This window comes from Pinus tabuliformis, chromosome 6, assembly GCF_031772625.1.
Source record: "Pinus tabuliformis cultivar Carrire ecotype Pingquan chromosome 6, CPIR1, whole genome shotgun sequence".
Lineage (NCBI taxonomy): Eukaryota > Viridiplantae > Streptophyta > Pinopsida > Pinales > Pinaceae > Pinus > Pinus tabuliformis.
This window is the reverse complement of record NC_142292.1, coordinates 248,142,868-248,162,855: the sequence shown is the minus strand read 5'-3', so window position 1 is coordinate 248,162,855 and position 19,988 is coordinate 248,142,868. Positions and strand designations below refer to the sequence as shown.

Here is a 19,988-nt window from a genome sequence, read left to right as displayed (position 1 = left end):
ATTTAAACATGGGAAATATTTCAATAGAAGACAACAAAACCTACTTCAAGAATGAGTAGTTCACTCCAAATTTCTTGGCTTCTACCAACCTTTTCTGATCAGATGGGGACGCGCCAACGTGCATAAGTATATCTTACCTTCTACCGACCTTTCCTGCTCAGATAGTGCTATCACCATTCTCATGGAATCAAATTTAAACATCGGAAATGTTTCAACAGGAGAAGACAACAAAACTTACTTCAAGAATGTGTAGGTCACACCAAATATCTTGGCTTCAACCAACCTTTTCTGCTCACAGATGGAGCAACGTGCATAAGTATATCTTAGCTTCTACCAACCTTTCCTGCTCAGATGGGGCAAAGTGCATACATATTTTAACCCCAGGAGTTGTATGAGGAGCTGAATAGATATTTTAACCCCAGGAGTTGTATGAGGAGCTGAATAGATATTTTAACCCCAGGAGTTGTATGAGGAGCAGTATGTCTTATAAAAGACTGATCCATGAAGCCATAGCTAGTCTTAAAACATGCTCTTTTTTATCCCAAGGATGTGCCTTGCAGTTTCATGATTCATTTACCCAATTTCTCTCGGATGAATTTGGACAATATCAGTGATGATAAAAATTCATGATATGATGAGGGCAAGGTACATGTACTCAGCAAAGTTTTTAATCCATGTCGAACCAAGAAAGTGAGAAGGTAATTTTATGACCAACCCTTGAGTAACTCCCATGTTATTTTAAATTTTTATAAAATCAATTAAATAACCTGTAAATTCTTCAGAGGATACCAACTACATAAGAATGCAAGAGTAACACTACTCTAAAATAGAATATGAGCCACGTTGTGATCTATATCTCGAATTCTGCAAAGAGAATTTTATGCACATTCCATAGTAAGAACTTCCTCCAGTCTGACTGACTGGTGAGATGCAGAGTCCTTTGTTGGCATGAACCTGTACACTGCTATTCTACTATACAATAGTGTAGATCGTCTTAGAGATTGGCCCATTAAAGAATGTAAGCTTATGATCCGCCAATAGATACAAACTCTCTTATTCTCTGCTACTGTTTACATCAGGATTAAAACTTAGGTTAATATGTTTGGCATTGCATTGGATGTGTGCCTGCCTCCCAAAAGTCATCAATTACGATTCTTTGGCAGGCTAGTTATCCTCATAAACCAAGTAAACGAATCCCTACTGTCATGGAGCTGAATGGCGGGACGCTATATATTATTATGTCCAAACATCCAAATCCCTTGATAGATGCCGCTGATCAATGCTCTGACAGGAGTGCAATTTCAATTTCCTCCAAAGACTTGCCCTTCGTTTCCATGACATTTTTTTTAACGAATATCACAGCTGCTATGCATATAAATGCAAAAAAGGAATACAAAACTTGGGCTCCAAAACGTTTTAGAAACTCCAGGAACAATAAACCTACAATACAATTGAAAACCTGAAACACAGAAAAACAAACCCAATTATTGCCGTAAATAATGTTTTAAAATTATCAAATAGTTAAAATTGAATATTGTGTTCTTATTGTTTTAAACATTGAACTGGAGAACAGTACGTGCAAAGTTCAAAGAACTAAAAGAAATAGGAAGATATTTATAGAGGGTAGAGAATTACCCAATGTACACACATACAGAAAGCCATAGCTTTTGCACGAATTCGGTTAGGAAATATTTCAGGAAGTAGTAATGCTGGCACCGGTCCAGCTCCCATTGCAAACATGAACACAAACCTGCAAATGTAGGACAAGAATCAGAAGAAATAAAAGTTGAAAGTCCTTCAAATAATAATAATCATGCTTTTCAGTATTGTCGTATTGAAAGTCAAAACAGTTTTTACTAATTATTAAGAGTATTAAAGATTGAAATATATAAAGTGCTAAGGGAAGAGCATAAACCCACTCTATCCTTAATTTATATTAAGGATGATACTAATAGAAAAAGGTGTCTTTAACGGCATTCCTGATTGAACATTATTTACATATATAGTCACAGGAGTAGAGATACTCGTGAGTCACATCATAGACTGCTCGGTTTGACCCAGTCCCGGCAGGTCTGACCCAGAGCCAGGTTGACCTATCCAAAACCACCAAAAACCCCTAAACCTGCTGAGTTTTAGCGGGACGTGATGAGTTGACATAAAACCATGAATTAGATATTTCAACTCATTTGACTCTGAGTCTCGTCTCTTGACATTCAAGAACCATGGTCAATGGAAAATTTAAATCGTGATGAATATAAACAATCTAAAACAATCTAAAAAAAAATCTTGAAGATCTACACTTTTTGTATTTTTCATGGCACCGAGTCATCTGAGTTTTTGTCAAATCCGATGTTGAGTTTAACTATTTGGCAAAAACAAATCTTGCGCCGAGTCAAATCTGGTGACCTTGCACACAAGTCTGAAGATAAATACAATAATAATATTCCTCTTCCATATATGTACGACTTGTATCTTTCATGATGAGGGAGAGACTACTTAATTTGAATGACTGAACAAACACACGTTCACCTTGAAAATTTGCAACCTGGAAAAGATAAAACAGTAATAAGATAATCAAGAAATGCATAAGACTTCTGCACTTACAACAACGTTCCACCAACGGAGAGAACAACTTTTACAATAGCTGATCCTGCCAGGCTTGCTCCAACTACTTGAATTGCCATCGCCACAGCCTTTATTGCAAAAACAAACACCTTAAATCGAGAAAACTGTGGGCTAAATGGGTGCGTCTTTAATAAAGCAGAGAAACAACGTTAAATTTGTTTTGTAGATTGTTTACCATGCCAAAAAAGCTCCATAACAAGAGACCTTTCCGCCCCAGTTTATCCATCAAAAATGTTGCCACTGCCGAAGCTGAGGACCAATTATCGATGGCAAATTAATATCACTGCCTAGAAAGAGTAATTTAATGAAGGAAAGGATATCTACGAACTGATTTACACGCACCTGTCAAGTTTGCAATTCCCACAGAGACATTTGCGAGATCAGGATGTACTCCTGCACTCTTAAAGACTGTAGAAGAAAAGTAAAACACAGCATTTATTCCGGATAATTGCTGAAGTACAAACATCGCTGCTCCCACATAGACAACTGGAAGTCGAAAGGAAAAGGGGGGTTGTTATTATAAGCAAGGTAAAACTGACTGACACTAATCAGAAAGACGCAAATTATACTTCAACCATATTAACAAAAAAAAGACCATGTAAAATAAAAATAAAGTAGCCTAAAGAGCCCACAAATTAGCCCGGAAAATAATGGGAAATTTTAGCAAGATCATGACTAACCATATTAACAAAAACAAGACCATGTAAAATAAAAATAAAGTAGCCTAAAGAGCCCACAAATTAGCCAGAGAAATAATGGAAATTTCAGCAAGATTATGACTAAATCTGGGTTACAGCTGTCAAACTTCAGGATTTTCGGTGCCCCAGGGATTCTTGATGGTGCTGAATCAATTTTCAGCATCAAAAAAATGATTCAAACACTCCACCATTCTGATTTTTTGAAAAAAGAAATGCCGGATTCCAGCAAGAAACACTCCACCATTCTGATTTTTTGAAAAAAAAAAAAATACCGGATTCCAGCAAGAAATCTGCCCGTCCAGGAAAAATTGTGGCATTGGTAGACAACGCCAATAACAATTGCAAGTTCTTAAAAATTGCATGTAAGTGTTTTCCTATCTTGATGGACAAAATCACAAAATTCAAAGCACCCGCAACTGAGACAACAAGGGTTCCTAATCTATTGATACTACCGTAAATATGCAAGTCTCTAGGAAAGCACTGAAGTAAACCATACACACACAAATAGAAAAGGATACCATTAATCTACTTCTGATACTTTTCAAACTTGCTGAAAATTAGAAATATACCTTATACCCCTTCATTGCTTCCTGTAACCTCTAAAACGACCACTTAATGCTCTCTACAATCAACCTAAGGTGTGAAAGCCTCACTATGCAGGATCCCGACAAGTCTCTTTGTGCGTGCACCATGTATGAGAGAGAGAGCTGTTTATACACCAGTTCTCCATGACACCACATTAATACAAAGCAGATTCTCAAAAAATACAGTATGTCTAGTGGATAACAGGATCAAAATGAGCACAAGTGATGTGAGGTAAATCTAGGTTCCCATACCTTCCATGGTTAGGGTGAAGATACTGATGGATTTTGCTCGTCCTGGCCATCTGCAGAATTGTATATGGATGTAAAGGCCCAAGGGCATGTAGTGTCTCCGCAGCAGATTTGGAATGGATCTGATCTTATTGCTGTGAAGAGGAATAAAGGGGCTTGGCACTGATTGGTTCCAATTTGTTAAAATAACAGCAGCTTTCCCCCAGGTGTATCGTCTAGCAACAAGGTGAAGGTGATCAAACTTGTCTTCGCACTGGGGCCCAGGTTCAAAACCCTCTTGGGTAGGTGCAGATGAGGCTAGGTGCAAGTACACGGTGATTGACAGGCATAGAAACACCTCTCATAACGATGTCAGTTTAGCAGAATGACAGCCGGAAAATTTACAAAAAAACTTCAAGGAAACCAAACAAACAGCAAGCTACAAAGAAAACGGGCGATAAGAGGAGATTATTTTTATGATATGAAATTTGCCCATGTGTTGCATCCTGAGAAAAGAACTGTCTTACCAATTAATATCAAATTCGATAAAAAAGGCTAGTGTTGCAATGAGTGTGAATGATGAGTGTGAAGTACACATGCACATAATGTTCATTAAATGCCAGAAGCAACTATTTATATTCAATAAAATCACAAATACTATCTTAAAGAATAGAACTGACTCCTAGCATAATTGAAAAAAGATCTACTGAGAATATATTAACACTTTTGAGTCCTGACTAAAGGAGCTGATAACTTGCCACATGAGAATCATAGGTTTAGAGTAGAATTTCAAGAAATTCACGTAGGCTAAACTGGATGATTGGACCAAATACCATTGGGAAAAATAATAGCTCAGAACTCCAAAATATCTGGTTAATTTGGAACAACTGTTAAGAGATATTTTGATACCCATAATTGTATCATATTGGATGCGGTTCCCTAAAGAAGTCAATCCTATAGTGCTTTATTTTACAAAACATTATCAGCATTTTTCATGGTGAAGGTTTCTTCTCACTTGTTCTCCATTTAAATTAATCAATAATTCCTGGAATGCATTTATAAACAAGAGTGAAGAGGCATACATTTACAATTTAGGAGCGGTCCCTAATGTGAGACGGTGGTCACTTTTTGACTAAAAACAAAACCATCTTAGAAACTGTGCTTTGACGAAGTCTACTGAGCTAGCATGCTGAATATAGTCTCTCAAAATATGCTGCCAGAAAGTCGAGTAAACTGGCAAGATAATATAAAAACAAATGCTGCAGCTTATGTGCAAAATTAGGGAATGCAAACTCATTTTTAATTTTTAAACTCCATATACATTCAATACCTTTCCAATGCCGCTTGTTTAGTAGATCCATAAAGCTAATGTCTTCTGTTTCATCCCCCTTGTCTAAACGAGATAATTCCGCCATTGCAAACTTAACATTTGCTCCTCCCCAAAGCCTCTCATATTCATATTCAGCTTCGACCCATTTTGATTGCTATTGCAAATGATAAAACACAAAAATGAACAGAAATATTAATATTGTAATAAAGCAAACAAATTTGAACTATTTCATAAATCACATTTAGTAATAAGTTAACATTGAGAAGGAAATAACAAAATGTGTAAAGAAGCAACAGTTGAATGTGAAATATTTTGACTGTCTACTTGTCTGGGCTTAACACTGGATTCTTAATCTGAATATACTAAACATTAAAAACTGTACTACTGATTAGCATTGAGCAATATTACGCCTATTGCATTCATTTTTTATGTGAGCATGTTTACCAAGTTCCTACATGCAATCAACTATATTATTTTAAACTCAATGTTATGAAATTTTATGACAAGTTGTAGATATCTGTACACAATCTTTCATGCAATGATCCAAAATATTATTTAGAGTTTAGATTTCAATGCTTCATAGAATTGTGCGTAGTAGCATATCATTAATACTTTAATTGTCTAGCATTCTTTCTCGACAATTCTCATAAATATTAAAATTTTAGAGTTTGCTAATTGAAAATGTTCTCTATGGGTATTTGGGCAGGTTTCAAAGATCCACAAGACTCTTTTTTTAGATAATAAATTAAATTGCTAATTGAAAATATTCTCATGGGTATTTGGGTATAGCTTTCAAAGATCCACAAGACTCCTTTTTGTAGATAATATTCTGCCATTTTATCAAGGGTTTCAAAACCTTGTGTCATGTTTTACTACTATGCAAAATTATAAGCTCACGATCAACGAGTATGACATGCTGACCAGGTCAAAGACTCATGGGTAGTCACTCACAAGTCAAACACTTTAATCAAAAGTACAACGAGTATGACATGCTGACCAGGTCAAAGACTCATGGGTAGTCAGTCAACAAGTCAAACACTTTAATCAAAAGTACATCCGAGCTTTTGAACTCGTCAGCAACTCATACTCACCAACCCAGATATGACTCGTCAAGGAGCCTATAAAAGCCCAAAAAGTGTGCAAAACTCCCAAAATGTGTACTTTATATATTTTGTATTTGTCAAGTTTTTCCCAAAGCTTTTAGCTTCTAAAGGGGTTAGTGATAAATACTTGGCAATCATCAAACAAAATACACAGTTTACCAGAAGTATTCAACAACATCATCTCACTGACCGTGGAAATATGCATTCCAAAATACTTGGCAATTACTGAGAGAGGGAGTGAAACAACTGATTGTGTCTTTTCAATTATTCAATTCAACTTAATTTCCTTTTTCAAGTATTTTCTTTTGCAACTAATGGCTTATGTATGTGTTCAACTTTTAATTGTTGCTTTTGCAGTTACCAGAAAGATATTTGCATATATAAACAGAATTCAAAAGCATTCACACAAGTGAGACATTCAGCATTCAACACGTGAATACACCAAATATAAGTGGAAATCCATAGAGGGAGAAAACCACGAACTTTTGGCTGAAGTGATATTAAGGCAAACTCCTACTCCCTTACTACATCAAATTTTATGTAGGCACCAACCTACAGGAGGCTGCTACATCAATTCTTCTGCAAACTTCAACTTGCAAGGACGCTCCAACTCCCGCAATTTTTTTGCAGGCTATAACCCACAGGGGGTTCCTACTTCAACAGGCTCCGACCTATTCTTTATCAAGCTACAACATAAAAGGAGACTACAATCCCCAATCAAATTATAAATCAGATTTACTGGTTACCTGGTCTTTGTCTCTGTTTTGAAATTAGCTTCTGTCATCTTTTTTGTTGCTTATCCTCTCTGTTTCTCTTCTTCCAGTCTGCTCCACTTCTGCTTCTCTTTCTCTTTTCTCCTTACCAAGTTGTTCAAGAACTCTCTTAAACGAATGTTCAATTCACACAACTTAATTCTCAATCAACAGTGCATACTTTATATATATGGCTCTCTAACAACTTGTATTCTATGCAGGTAATCGAAATTAGGAGTTGTCTCTTGGTATTCCAGGACTATTTGCATCTCACCTCTTCATTTTCATCTAAGTCTCAAAATAGGACAAATTTGCTTTCTACTGATTGTACATCCTAAGAATCATGGTAAAGTATTCATTATTACATAAGACAAGGCTCGGATAGACAAATTTGTTGTAACGCAGGCTCATTGAAGCTAGGGTGTGTTACTATCTAGGGTAACACGGGTTAAAAACTAGATGACCTGTGTTATAACGTTGGTCCTGAGAGCAACAAGAGCATTACAATTGTAAAGAGGCCAAAAATATAAACTATTTTGTACAACTGATTATGTTCAATCACATCAATATGTTTTTTAGCCTTTGTTCTTTGGTCCTTTGGTTCTCGGGCTTTGTTCTCTGGTTCTTATGTGTCATGTCTTCATTTTGTTTGAAAGATAAACATCAAAGCAATCATCAATTGTCAAGCATCATAGCCTTTGCACATCACACCACTTAATCAGCCTTTGCCCATCAAGCAATCAACACAATCAACCTGGAGAAACCCACTTCATCAACATAACAAACTCATCAACATGACAACCCTCATCAACACGACAAACTCATCAACATGACTATGATCATTTGACATCAATGCCAACAGTTAGGCATGTTGTCGCTCAAATTGTACAGGGACGGTGCGACGACGACTTAAGGCGGGGGCTGTCACTCTGATCCCTGCCCTCTCCGTTCTTGTTGTTGAGAAATCTAGGGCATCATAAGTTAGGATATTTCTCTTCTTGATAATTGCATGTGATATACTTTTTCTTCTGGGATTACGATCTTCTCTTTGTTATGTTATTATTGTGTTATTTTCATCAAGACAATTACCAAATAAACAATAGGAGACAAGAGACACAGTATGTAGGCTTGTCAGCCAGGGCCAAATCCTCTCACTCTTTGAGAGGAAAACCCAATCAGAAATTCTTCTTATAAATCTTCAATTGACGAATACCAAGACTATGACAAAGACCCTTGACACTAGAGTCCTCCCAAGACCAAGTCACTAACCTCCTTGATGTTCTTCCTCTTCCCTTCCTCAACTTCCTTATAGAGTCTCGAACTGCTCTTCTTCGGGTTCCTAGAGAATCTCAGTCTCTTTTCTTCCACACTACTCTTCTCGGCTTTCCTAGAGAATCTCGCTCTGTTAGGTTAACCCTATTCCAGAAACCCTAGCACACTCTTCGCTCCTTGATTAGTCTCTTCAAGAGAGAGACCTATAGCACTTCTGCTCGGCTTCCTCTTGCGAGATCCTTTACCCAAACAAGGTCACCTCAATGCAGCAACAAGTTCTTCGACCTTCTCTATATGCCCTCGGATCTACTACCTTCACACGTGGGAGAGTATACAAGCCCAAATCAGACTTCCCAAAAGTATCCCTTCCTTCGCTCTCCTTCCTTTGTCCTTCGCTTCTCTTTTCTAGTCCTTCTTCGCACTTATGATTGTAGGCTCTTCTTCACCGAATTTCTTGCCTCTAAATGAGGCCGAGTGCTTCTATATATACAAGTTACCTCATGTCCTTTAGGCTGACATGATTACTTGAGGGAGAGCCGACATGATCTTCTAGGTTTCTCCATTTGTTGTAGGCCGACTTAAAGCGGGCTAGTTAAAAGGTCTTGGAGGATGAATTTACATAGACAAGTGTGACTCTTTACAATATGCAACATGACTTCATTACATGACAATGACTGTTTTATTCTTTTATGACTAGATGACAAAATTCCTAAAGGCTCTCGATGGGAGCCTTGACTCAAAAATCGCGAGCTTGCCCTCTTTCCAAGCAGACTACTCTTAAGTAAGCTCAAAAAATTGTCCCCAATTGGTATATGCAAGGTACCAGATCTCAAGTTATGGCTACAGAAAAGGCACTTGAGAGGGTCAACAGCCTTGAAGCAAAATTCAACACATTCGAGCGCACGGTTCTCAAAGAGCTCTCACGTATATCATCCCTTCTAAGTTCGCCTCATATGGAGGAGCCTAGTGTTGATGCACACATAGAAGGAGAATCTAGCCATCACATTCACTTCCATGGAAATCACCGCTCTTCCCACCACCGGACACCCAAGCTGGACATGTACAAATTTGATGGCTCTAACCCTGCAGTATGGGTAGCACAAATGGAACAGTATTTCTCCCTTAATGACATCTCGGAAGATCAAACTAAACTACATGTGGGAGCCCTTTATTTGGACCAAGAGAGATGGCAATGGTTGTAGTGGCATCAGAAATGTTATCCAGGGAACTTGACTTGTCAAATGTTATCAAAAGCCATCTATGATCGCTTTGACTGCAAATCTAATTTTTTGGGTCGTCTCACTTAACTCAGGCAAACAAACTCAGTAAAGGACTACATGGAAGCCTTTCAGAAATTGGCGATCAGAACTTACGGTCTAGCAAATGACTTCTACTCGGAGTGTTTCATCAATGGCCCAAAAGAAGCCATCCAAACCCATGTCCAAATGCCCCACCCAGCTACTTGGATGGACGCATGTAAAAAGGCCTTAGAAGTGGAAATCGCCTTAATTGCCCAGTCTAGTCATCCAAATTTTGTCGCCAAGGCGGGTCCCATCCCGGCTCAGGGCCCCACCCAAACACTTAAGGTTCAAAAGGTGTCACCGGCAGAAATGGCCGAAAGAAGAAAACAAAGATTGTGCTACTACTGTGATGACAAGCACTCTCCGAGACATAAATGCAAAGAACCCAAATTCTTTCAAATTGATGCTACTGATAACAATTCACATGAGGAAGCTCCATCCCTTGAGGTGCGAGAGGAAGAAGTTGGGGAAACCCAAACCGACAATGATCTCACAGCTACACCAAAGGAGCTCGTTATATCACTACATGCTTTGGCTGGCATTTCTTCGCCTCAAACTCTAAAAATTCGAGGCTTTATTAAAAATCAATCAGTCGTGGTATTGATTGAGAGTGGCAGCACTCATAACTTTATCAATAAGCGAGTCGCAAAAGTTGTTCATTACTTTGTGAGGGAAAAATCTAATTTCCAAGTCCTTATTGCTAATGGGGGGACCATGAAATGTGAAGGTTGTTGTGAAAATATTAAGCTTCAAATGGGCGACTACCACCTAAAGACCCACATGTTTGCTATTGAAATGGGTGGTTGTGACATTGTCTTGGGTGGGAAAAATCTAATTTCCAAGTCCTTATTGCTAATGGGGGGACCATGAAATGTGAAGGCTGTTGTGAAAATATTAAGCTTCAAATGGGCGACTACCACCTAAAGACCCACATGTTTGCTATTGAAATGGGTGGTTGTGACATTGTCTTGGGTGTTGAATGGCTACGCACACTAGGCCCGATCACAATGGATTTCCAGGAGTTATATATGAGCTTTCAACAGAACAACCACATTCATACATTACGAGGACTCCAGGCAGGTGCTCCTATTATCATCAGCGCGCATCGAATGGAGAAGCTTTTGAAAAAGGGCCATCACGGCGTTGTCGCCCAATTTAATGCCATCCAGGCCATTGAATCCACTACTCATATTCATCCTAAGATGCAACAGGTCTTCGACTGCCACCAGTAGGTATTTGACAAACCTAAAGAGCATCCACCCTCTCGGGGTGAGCATTATCATAGCATCCCCCTTTGGTCCCGGGGGCCCAACCGCCTAATGTGCGCACCGATACCGATATCCTTTCACCCAAAAGAATGAAATTGAAAAAATCATCAAGGAACCCCTCGAAGCTGGTGTTATTCGTCCCAGCGTCAGTCCTTATTCATCTCCATTGGTCATGGTGCTAAAGAAAGATGGAGAATGGAGCATGTGTCCAGACTTTGGGGCCCTCAACAAGCTCATTGTCAAAGGCAAATTTCCTATTCTAGTTATTGATGATCTGCTTGATGAACTGCATGGTGCTCAATTCTTTACCAAGCTAGATCTTCACTCGAGCTATCACCAAATAAGCATGAAGGAAGTAGACATTCCCAAAGCTACCTTCCGCACTCATGAAGGCCCTTATGAATTCATGGTCATGCCATTTGGTCTCTATAATGCTCCATCTACTTTCCAAAGCCTCATGAACCACTTACTGAAACCATATCTCCACAAATTTGTGTTGGTCTTCTTTGATGACACTCTCATCTACAGCCTAACCTAGGATAAACATCTTCAGCATGTAGACCTAATCTTGCAATTGCTCTGGAATCACAAAATTATTTGTCAAATTGTCCAAGTGTTCTTTTGGCATAGAAGAAGTTTAGTATTTGAGCCACATTGTGGGTCGTGAGGGAGTGAGGGTTGATCCGAAAAAGATACAAGCAATGCAAGATTGGTGGCAACCAAAAACCTTGAAGAGTTTGAGGGGATTCTTGGGTCTCACTGGCTACTATCGCAAATTTGTCCACAATTATGGTCGCATTGCTAGACCCCTCACTAATCTTCTCAAGAAAAATTCATTTCTTTGGACTGATGCAGCTCAGCAAGCCTTCATGGTTCTCAAACAGGCCATGTGCTCCACTCCCGAATTGGCCATACCAGACTTCACCAAATCTTTTGTGATTGAATGTGATGCTTCTGGTACTGGTATTGGCGTTGTATTAATGTAGGAAGTTAGACCATTGGCCTTCACCAGCCAACAACTGAGTGGAAAACATCTGGGTCAATCTAACTATGAAAAAGAAATGATGGCCATCTTACATGCTGTAGACACCTGGAGGCCATACTTGTTGGGGCGACGTTTCCAAATCCGCACGGACCATCAAAGCCTAAAATATTTTCTGGAGCAACATCTATCATCACCACAGCAAAATAAATGGTTGGCCAAAATGCTGAGATATGATTATGAGATAATTTACAAGAAAGGGCGTGACAATGTACTAGTTGATGCTTTATCGCGCCAATTTGAGTATGAAAGCACCTTGCTATTAATCTCTCTACCCATACCAAATTGGATTGACAAGGCCCGCAAGGGATGGTTCTCACACCCCTCTCTCTCCCAAATTATTAATAATTTGAGAGAATATCCTAATTCCTCAACCGACTACTCTTGGAAGGATGATATTCTTCGCTACAGGGATCGAGTAGTTATAGCACCGACATCCACCCTCAAAACCCGCATTTCGGCGTTCTTTCTTTTGGTCTAGGATGAAAAACGACATTCTTACTTTTGTAGTTGAATGTGATGTGTGTCAACGCCACAAAGGAGAAACAGTCAAGTTACCATGAACCTTACAGCCATGGCCACTCCCTGCCTCTGTCTGGACAGATGTTTCCATGGATTTCATCACTAGTCTCCCAAAGTCGAGCAACAAATCCGTCATCATGGTGGTTGTGGACAGACTTTCTAAATATGCTCATTTTTGCGCTCTACCCCACCCATTTACCCCCACTTTGGTGGCTCAAGTTTTCTTGGACCAAATCTTCAAACTACATGGCATGCCGACTTCCATTGTGTCTGATCGCGACCCCACTTTCACCAGCAAATTTTTGCAAGAACTTTTCAAGCTACAAGGCACGCAACTCCAACTAAGTACCGCCTATCATCCCCAAACCAATGGTCAAACAAAAGCAGTCAACAAATGTTTGGAGACATATCTAAGGTGCTTCACTTCAGAAAAGAAGCATCAATGGGTACAGTGGCTACTTTAGCTGAATGGTGGTATAATACTAATTATCATGAAGCCACCAAGATTACTCCATACAAGGCAGTGTATGGCCAACTCCCACCTTCACCTATTTCCTATATCCCTGGATGCTCTAAGGTGCAAGCAGTTGATCAACTCCTACAGAACTGTGCCGCCATGTTAGCTCATCTCAAAGATAATCTACATCAAGCTCAGAATCGCATGAAGCAACAGGCAGACCAGCATCGTTCCAAGCACACATTTCAAGAAGGGGATCAAGTCTTCTTGCGACTGCAACCATATAAGAAAACATCTCTCAAAGAAAAGGGCTGCTAAAAACTCACACCAAAATTTTATGGACCTTATCAAATACTTCAGCACATAGGAGTGGTCGCCTACAAACTGCCCTTGCCACTAACTTCAAAAATACATCTGATCTTCCATGTATCATGCCTCAAGAAAGTGGTGGGGAACAATTGCAAATTTCAAACAAGTCTACCCGAATTGGATGAGGAAGGCTCACTCTGGCTTCAACCAGAACATGCCCTCGATACTTGTTAAAGACATCTCCATGGCCGCACAATCAAGGAAGTCCTTGTCAAGTGGAAAGACACCTCTCCAAAAGATGCGACCTGGAACCAGCCACTATTATTCAATAGTTTCTGCAGCTTCAGCCTCGAGGACAAGGTTGCTCTTGATGGGGAAGGGCATGTTAGGGTCCAACACTAACCCCTTTATTTATGTAATAAGCCCAATGGGTTGTGTCATAGTCATAGTTAGATAGAGAATCAATAAAGCCTGCATTAATAATTGTAAGTGGTTGACCCGCATTAGAGAAAAGGGACCACAATTAGTTGTAAACAGACCATAGTTAATAAATAAAGTGGTTAACCTGTGTTATGCAAGGGACCCGTGACTGAGCATCTTCTGAAACTAAATTTCAAACATTATGATCTTGATGATGCAACTTTGCCAAGAAAGATGGCAAAACAGTTGTATATCATGTGGTGTATGTAGATGATCTTTTGATGATAGGGAACAATGAGAATTACATTGCATCCATAAAGAAAGAACTAAGGAAAGGTTTTGAAATGATAGATTTGGTCTATGTTCACTAGTATCTTGGTATTGAAGTAACCCAGCATCCGAAGTTTATATTCCTCTCAGAAGAAGTACATTGGAGATTTGTTGAACAAGTTTGGCATGATTTAGTGCAATCCTTTGACTACTCCAATGGAACAAAATTTAAAGCTCACATCCACTAAAGGAAAAGAATTTAAGGATGCAACAAAGTACAGACAGCTCATAGGAAGTCTCAACTACATTACTAATACCAGACCGTACATTTCATTTGTTGGAATCCTCTCCAGGTTTATGCAAAGCCTTGTGAGAGTCATTGGTCTGCTGCAAAAAGAGTTCAAAAGTACCTGAAGGGAACTCAAGACTTTGGACTCAAGTATACACAGGTGGATGACTTCAACTTGATTGGATACTCTAATTCAGATTTTGATGGAAATAAAGAAACCAGAGTATCTACTTCAGGTTATGTTATGAGTCTTAAATCAATAGTTGTCTCTTGGAGGTCACGCAAACAATCAGTTCCAAGAGATTCCGCAACTGAGGAAGAATATGTGGCAACAACTGAAGCAACGAAGGAAATTGTGTGGTTCGGGAAAATTTTGGAGGATTGGTAAGAAAAACAAGTGCATTCAACTCCTCTTTTGACTGACAACACTTCCGCAATAAAGTTGGCCAAGAACCCAAAGTTCCATGATCGAACCAAGCACATTAATATAAAATATCATCTAATTGACATCATGTCGAGGCCAAGGCAATCCACCTACAACATTGTTCCACAAATGAGCAGATTGCAAACATCTTCACCAAAGCGCTTGGAAGGGAAAAGTTTAAAAAATTCATAATGATGCTTGGACTCACCAACATCCCTTCAATTTAAGGGGGGAATGTTGACACCTAATCTTTGGGATTAGGAAAATCTATTTAAATATTGTGAACAAAACAACAACAAATAAAGATAAAAAACAAATAAACAAACAAAATGGAAGATGAAAAGACATTGGGAGATGAAACCCAATAGTCTCCCTCTCCTTGTATATATCCAATCTTTCAATTAATGCAAAGACAACAATTTCATTCATGGAGTTACTCCTGGCCTAACAGTTGTTATGATAAAAGATCTACACAAAAGATACTCTATGTTTTTTTTTTGCATTACTTTATGCAAGAAATTTGTTAGAATTTACTCTTGTACTCAGAAAACAACAAGACGAAGTTACAGAAGGTGAAGCGTTGGATCTCTTCCTTTCTTCCTTTTGATGGGAGAAGGCTTGTGTTAAAATCGATTTCTTGTTCCTACTCAAAACCTTAAAATTAGAATTTTGTTGTAATTCCTCTTTGAAATTTGTTACAGTTTTTAGCAATGTAAAATCTCCCACTTATGGTTTATAACAACAGTTCACAGGTCGAACATGTTTTTTTTGGCAAATGCCATCAATTCCTTCAACTTTTCAAAGATGAGACTCTTATTCTTCAATAAATATGCCCAAGTATGCCTAGAAAAGTCATCAATGAAGGTCAATACATACCTTGTACCAACTAGTGATGGTTTGATCATGGTACACAAGTCAATATGGACAAATCTCATTAAAGTCTTTGCTCTCCAACTCCCTATTTCAAAGGTAGCCTAATGATGTTTGCCAAACCTACATCATTCGCATAACCTGTCAGGGGGAACAAGTACAGGTAGACAAGCAACCATATGGTATTTTACCATTAGTTTCAAGCTTCAAAAATTCAGATGGCCAAGTCAATCATGCCACAGTCTACTCTGACTGTTAGTCTGAGCTAAGTTCAGTCGATCCAAATCTTTTGGGAAAACCATAATACTTATACAATCAATCCTTGAGGTCTAAGAAACCTTCAACAACAACAACAACAACAACAACAATTGTTGTACATGTCCTTTACAACAAACCAATTTGGGCAAAACTTTACTTTCTTGCCAATATGGGTTAGTTAGGATACTACCAACCAATTTGCACTTGAACTACGTATAAGACACACATAAGTGATCACACAATTCCTACATTCAATATTTCAAGAAGTAGCAATAGTAAGTGCTTAATCATCTACTACAAATATTTCCCTTTGTGTAGCTTTTTTAATGAAGAAAAGAAATAAGTAGCTTTAGCCACGTGATGGGTGCAACCAAAGTCGACTATTCATTCACTCTAAGAAGTACGAGCATGCAAGGCTTAAGAAGCACTAACATAAAATGTAGAGTTATACGCCTTACCTTTTGAACCTAAGTTTGCAGGTTGGTCAATTTTCCAATTGACACATCTCCTTCAAGTTTCTTCACCTTCACCTCTCCATATGTCCCATTTCCCCACAATAGCAATAGGTTTTATTCTTTTACCTTTTTTATTCAAAAGCCAGTCACTATGCTTCTTCTTATTAATTTAGTCAACAAGATCATGTTCTTGCTCTTGTTGATATTTTTCTTTCTAGCTATATCAACTTTTGCCCTTCAACAAATGGACCTATTGCTTGACCTTAACTTTCCCTTCATCGAGCAAATTTGTCCTATTCCCTAATCAATAAATCCAAAAAAAAATCAAAGGTATGGGCCTATTGCTTGACCTTAAGTTTCCCTTCATCGAGCAATTTTTCCTCTTCCCTAATCAATAAATCCAAAAAAGGTCAAAGGTATGGGCCTATTTCTTGACCTTAAGTTTCCCTTCATCGATCAATTTTTCCTATTCCCTAATCAATAAATCCAAAAAAAGTCAAAGGTATCGCCCTTACCACCATCTTTATGGAGGTCCAACTGGCTTAGAATGTCTAACAAAACACATCATATAGTGTCTTCAAATCCAACAAGATCAATTTTATGAGCTAACCATCTTTATTAAAAAAAAAATTACACATTCACTCTATTTCAACTGAAGTTCCTTTATACATGCCAAATAGCTTCAATTATTAAAAAAGAAACACAATCTTGAAAGATCAACATTTAATCAATATGCATAACTTCATTTTCATTGGTTTTATCAAACAAAGTCTTTAGCTTCTTCTAAACAAGGGCAATAGATCCAACATGTATGAAAATGAATCACCCTAGAGAGGTAGGTCATTATGACTACTACAACGTCATCCTTCTATCCATCGATAACAAACTTACATTGGTCATCCTTCAATATGAAACCGTGTGTTTTGAAAATTGTGATAACACTTTACTCTTCAACAATATTTCTATATATTGTTCCCAAACTCCATAATTATGACCATCCAAGATAAGCTCTAACTTGGAATTCATTATATCAATCTAATTATCTAATCCTAGATTCAATCTGCAAGTTGAAACTCAAGTCAAGTGCATTGAATGCCTTCACAAGACTTACAGACAACAGACTACATCTCAAACCACCAGCTTTAATACAATGTTATTGAATCAAAGGATTAGGTAGATTAAAGACCTAGTATTCCAAGAGAGAGGTGGTGTCTATAGACACTATTACAATACTTGAGCACAATCGAGCATAGTTCAACATAGAAAGAAGTATAAGAAACCAAAGGAATCCACACATGATACATTCACATTGTATTATCCATGTCACAGATTAACCCATAGGGCCAACTTATATAGCACCAAGATGCAACCAACTCCCTTTTAGTGAGGAAGACAAGGTCCACATAAATTGATGAGTACACATAACAAACTCCTTGATTTTTTCCTTGTTCTATGCAGCAATCGACTATTTTGTTCTAACTGCCCAACCAATCGAATACTTAGTCAACCATTTAGTCGATCGCTTAGTCGACTCTCCCAATTGACTCTCCTAGTAAGTTGTCTCCAAAAGAACTAGAGGTGTGATGAACCTACAAAGCATATTATTCCAACAAATTTGGGATACCTACAAAATTATCTTTGGGACAATGAATACACTCAAGTCAACCAATCTGAAACCAAACTCTCCACCTCAATGTGGGTAAATTTAACACACTTGATGAGTATTTGCAAGGTTTAAAAACCTAAAGGATACCATTATTCAAGCAAGAGGAAAAGGTAAATCAAATCCAAAACTTATGTCGATGCTCTTGTTAGTGGCTCAACCAATGCTTATGACATAGCTACTCCTATTTTGATTCCATTCAATTATGTTGCTAATGCCTTGCATGATTACCTATAACAATTAATCTTAATTCAAATCGATCAAGGCCTTACCTAAGTTGGTTATCTCCACTCTTGTTGATGCAACCAAGTTTCTCGTTGGTCCTTCTACATGTTATCGAGAGGAACCTCCTTCACCTTTCATCCCTTAGTGTTGATTGTTTTCGAAATTAATCAATGCAATTGAGCTTCTTGTTGGCCCAATTAAGCACCATCAAAGGAATCTTCACCACCACCTATACAAACTTGATATTTAGGCTCATTAACCTATACAAACTTGATATGTAGGCTCAATAACTCTCTTGGAGTGTGTGCAGTTGTTTTGTATACCCATAACCCCCACTTGAAGGGAGGGATCCCTTCTTGAAGGGACACCTCACTTGAGTTGTTCACAAATATACAAGTCAAGCTCTCATTTGTATCAACTCATCTTTTGATCTTATTGATCTCTCTTATAAAGTGTTGTATCAATATGCCTAAGGGCGCCTATATCTTTGGTGTTCTAAAGTTTGGCATTTTTGTCTGATATGTGCACTTGTGCATTTCTTGTGTAGTGCACTTGTACTTGGGCATATTTCTCTCGAGACCACTAGGGCTAACTCTTTCTAGCACACTTGTTATTGAGCTAACACATAATTTGGGTTCATTTTTGTTAAAATTGGCAACTAGGGCCAAACTCCACATGGGTCATCTTATTTATGACAGTTGATATTTTTCTTGGATTTCTCTCTCCGATAGGTGTAGGATTGATCTAAAGATCATCTGATTCCGACATGTACAAATGAAGATATGAATTTATTTATATTATGGACAAATTGTCAATGTTGGCCAGCAAGCAAAATAGGCATTCAAACCCCCATCTCATCCTCAACTTTGCATATAAAAGGAGGAGACCTTAAGCTTAAGTCGTTTCATCATCTCTCTCTCCTCTTGTGATTGGGTACGCAAATCTGGGCAATTATCTCTCACGTGTGCGAACGAAGGACCATTTTTCTGTTTGACTATTTGACTACAATGACCTCTAGCATTGACCTATTTTGACTATAGATTGGGTGAGGTATCTCCTTGCTAGCAGGTCGCAGATCTGGGCACTAAAATCGAGGCAATCTGACCTCTCATTTGACCAATGTTGACTGCCCTAGGGCTGGCTGCAATTTGACTTTCGTTGACCAATTTTTTATTGGACTTTTTCAGACTATTTTAGGTTGATTGGGCTTGTTGTTGGAGGCCGAAGTTGACTGGGTTTGACCAAGCTGTTTAGAGGAAGAATTTTGTTCTGTTTGACCAGCGTTGACTTTTCTGGTTAGGGCTTCTTGCTGCTATCATAAATTATCAGACTTGTAATTTGTACTATCTCTCTCTCTGCTGAACTATTGAAGAATATGAGAAGAATTGATCAAGGGTTTCCCCACATTGGGGTTTGTCCCTGGCTGGTGCCACATCTTGTGTCCTCTTGTCTTGGCTTGTCTTCTACTATTTATGTTTATGTTCTATCTACATTTTACTTTCATGCTGATGTGATTGCTAAATTGGATATTGATATTGGGCTAATAAAGAAATTGAAGTAAAATTGCTCTAAAGCATAAACATACCATTCTTGCCTAAAATTAACATGGTATCAGAGCTGAGG

The 19,988-nt window shown here is 38.3% G+C and overlaps 1 protein-coding gene across 1 annotated transcript in view; it reads right to left on the bottom strand.

Moving 5' to 3' along the window:
* Window positions 1–722: 722 nt before the first annotated feature.
* The window catches only part of LOC149258316 (Major facilitator superfamily protein), a 39,517-nt gene continuing 20,251 nt past the window's right edge, over window positions 723–19,988 (bottom strand). The window contains exons 8-13 of the mRNA XM_089415157.1: window positions 5,466–5,619; window positions 2,968–3,111; window positions 2,801–2,874; window positions 2,605–2,693; window positions 1,636–1,750; window positions 723–1,459 (exon numbers count right to left, since the gene is read on the bottom strand). Of these exons, the coding sequence (XP_089271283.1) occupies window positions 1,277–1,459; window positions 1,636–1,750; window positions 2,605–2,693; window positions 2,801–2,874; window positions 2,968–3,111; window positions 5,466–5,619 (759 nt within the window). The 3' untranslated portion in view covers window positions 723–1,276. The remainder of the gene's footprint in view (window positions 1,460–1,635; window positions 1,751–2,604; window positions 2,694–2,800; window positions 2,875–2,967; window positions 3,112–5,465; window positions 5,620–19,988) is intronic.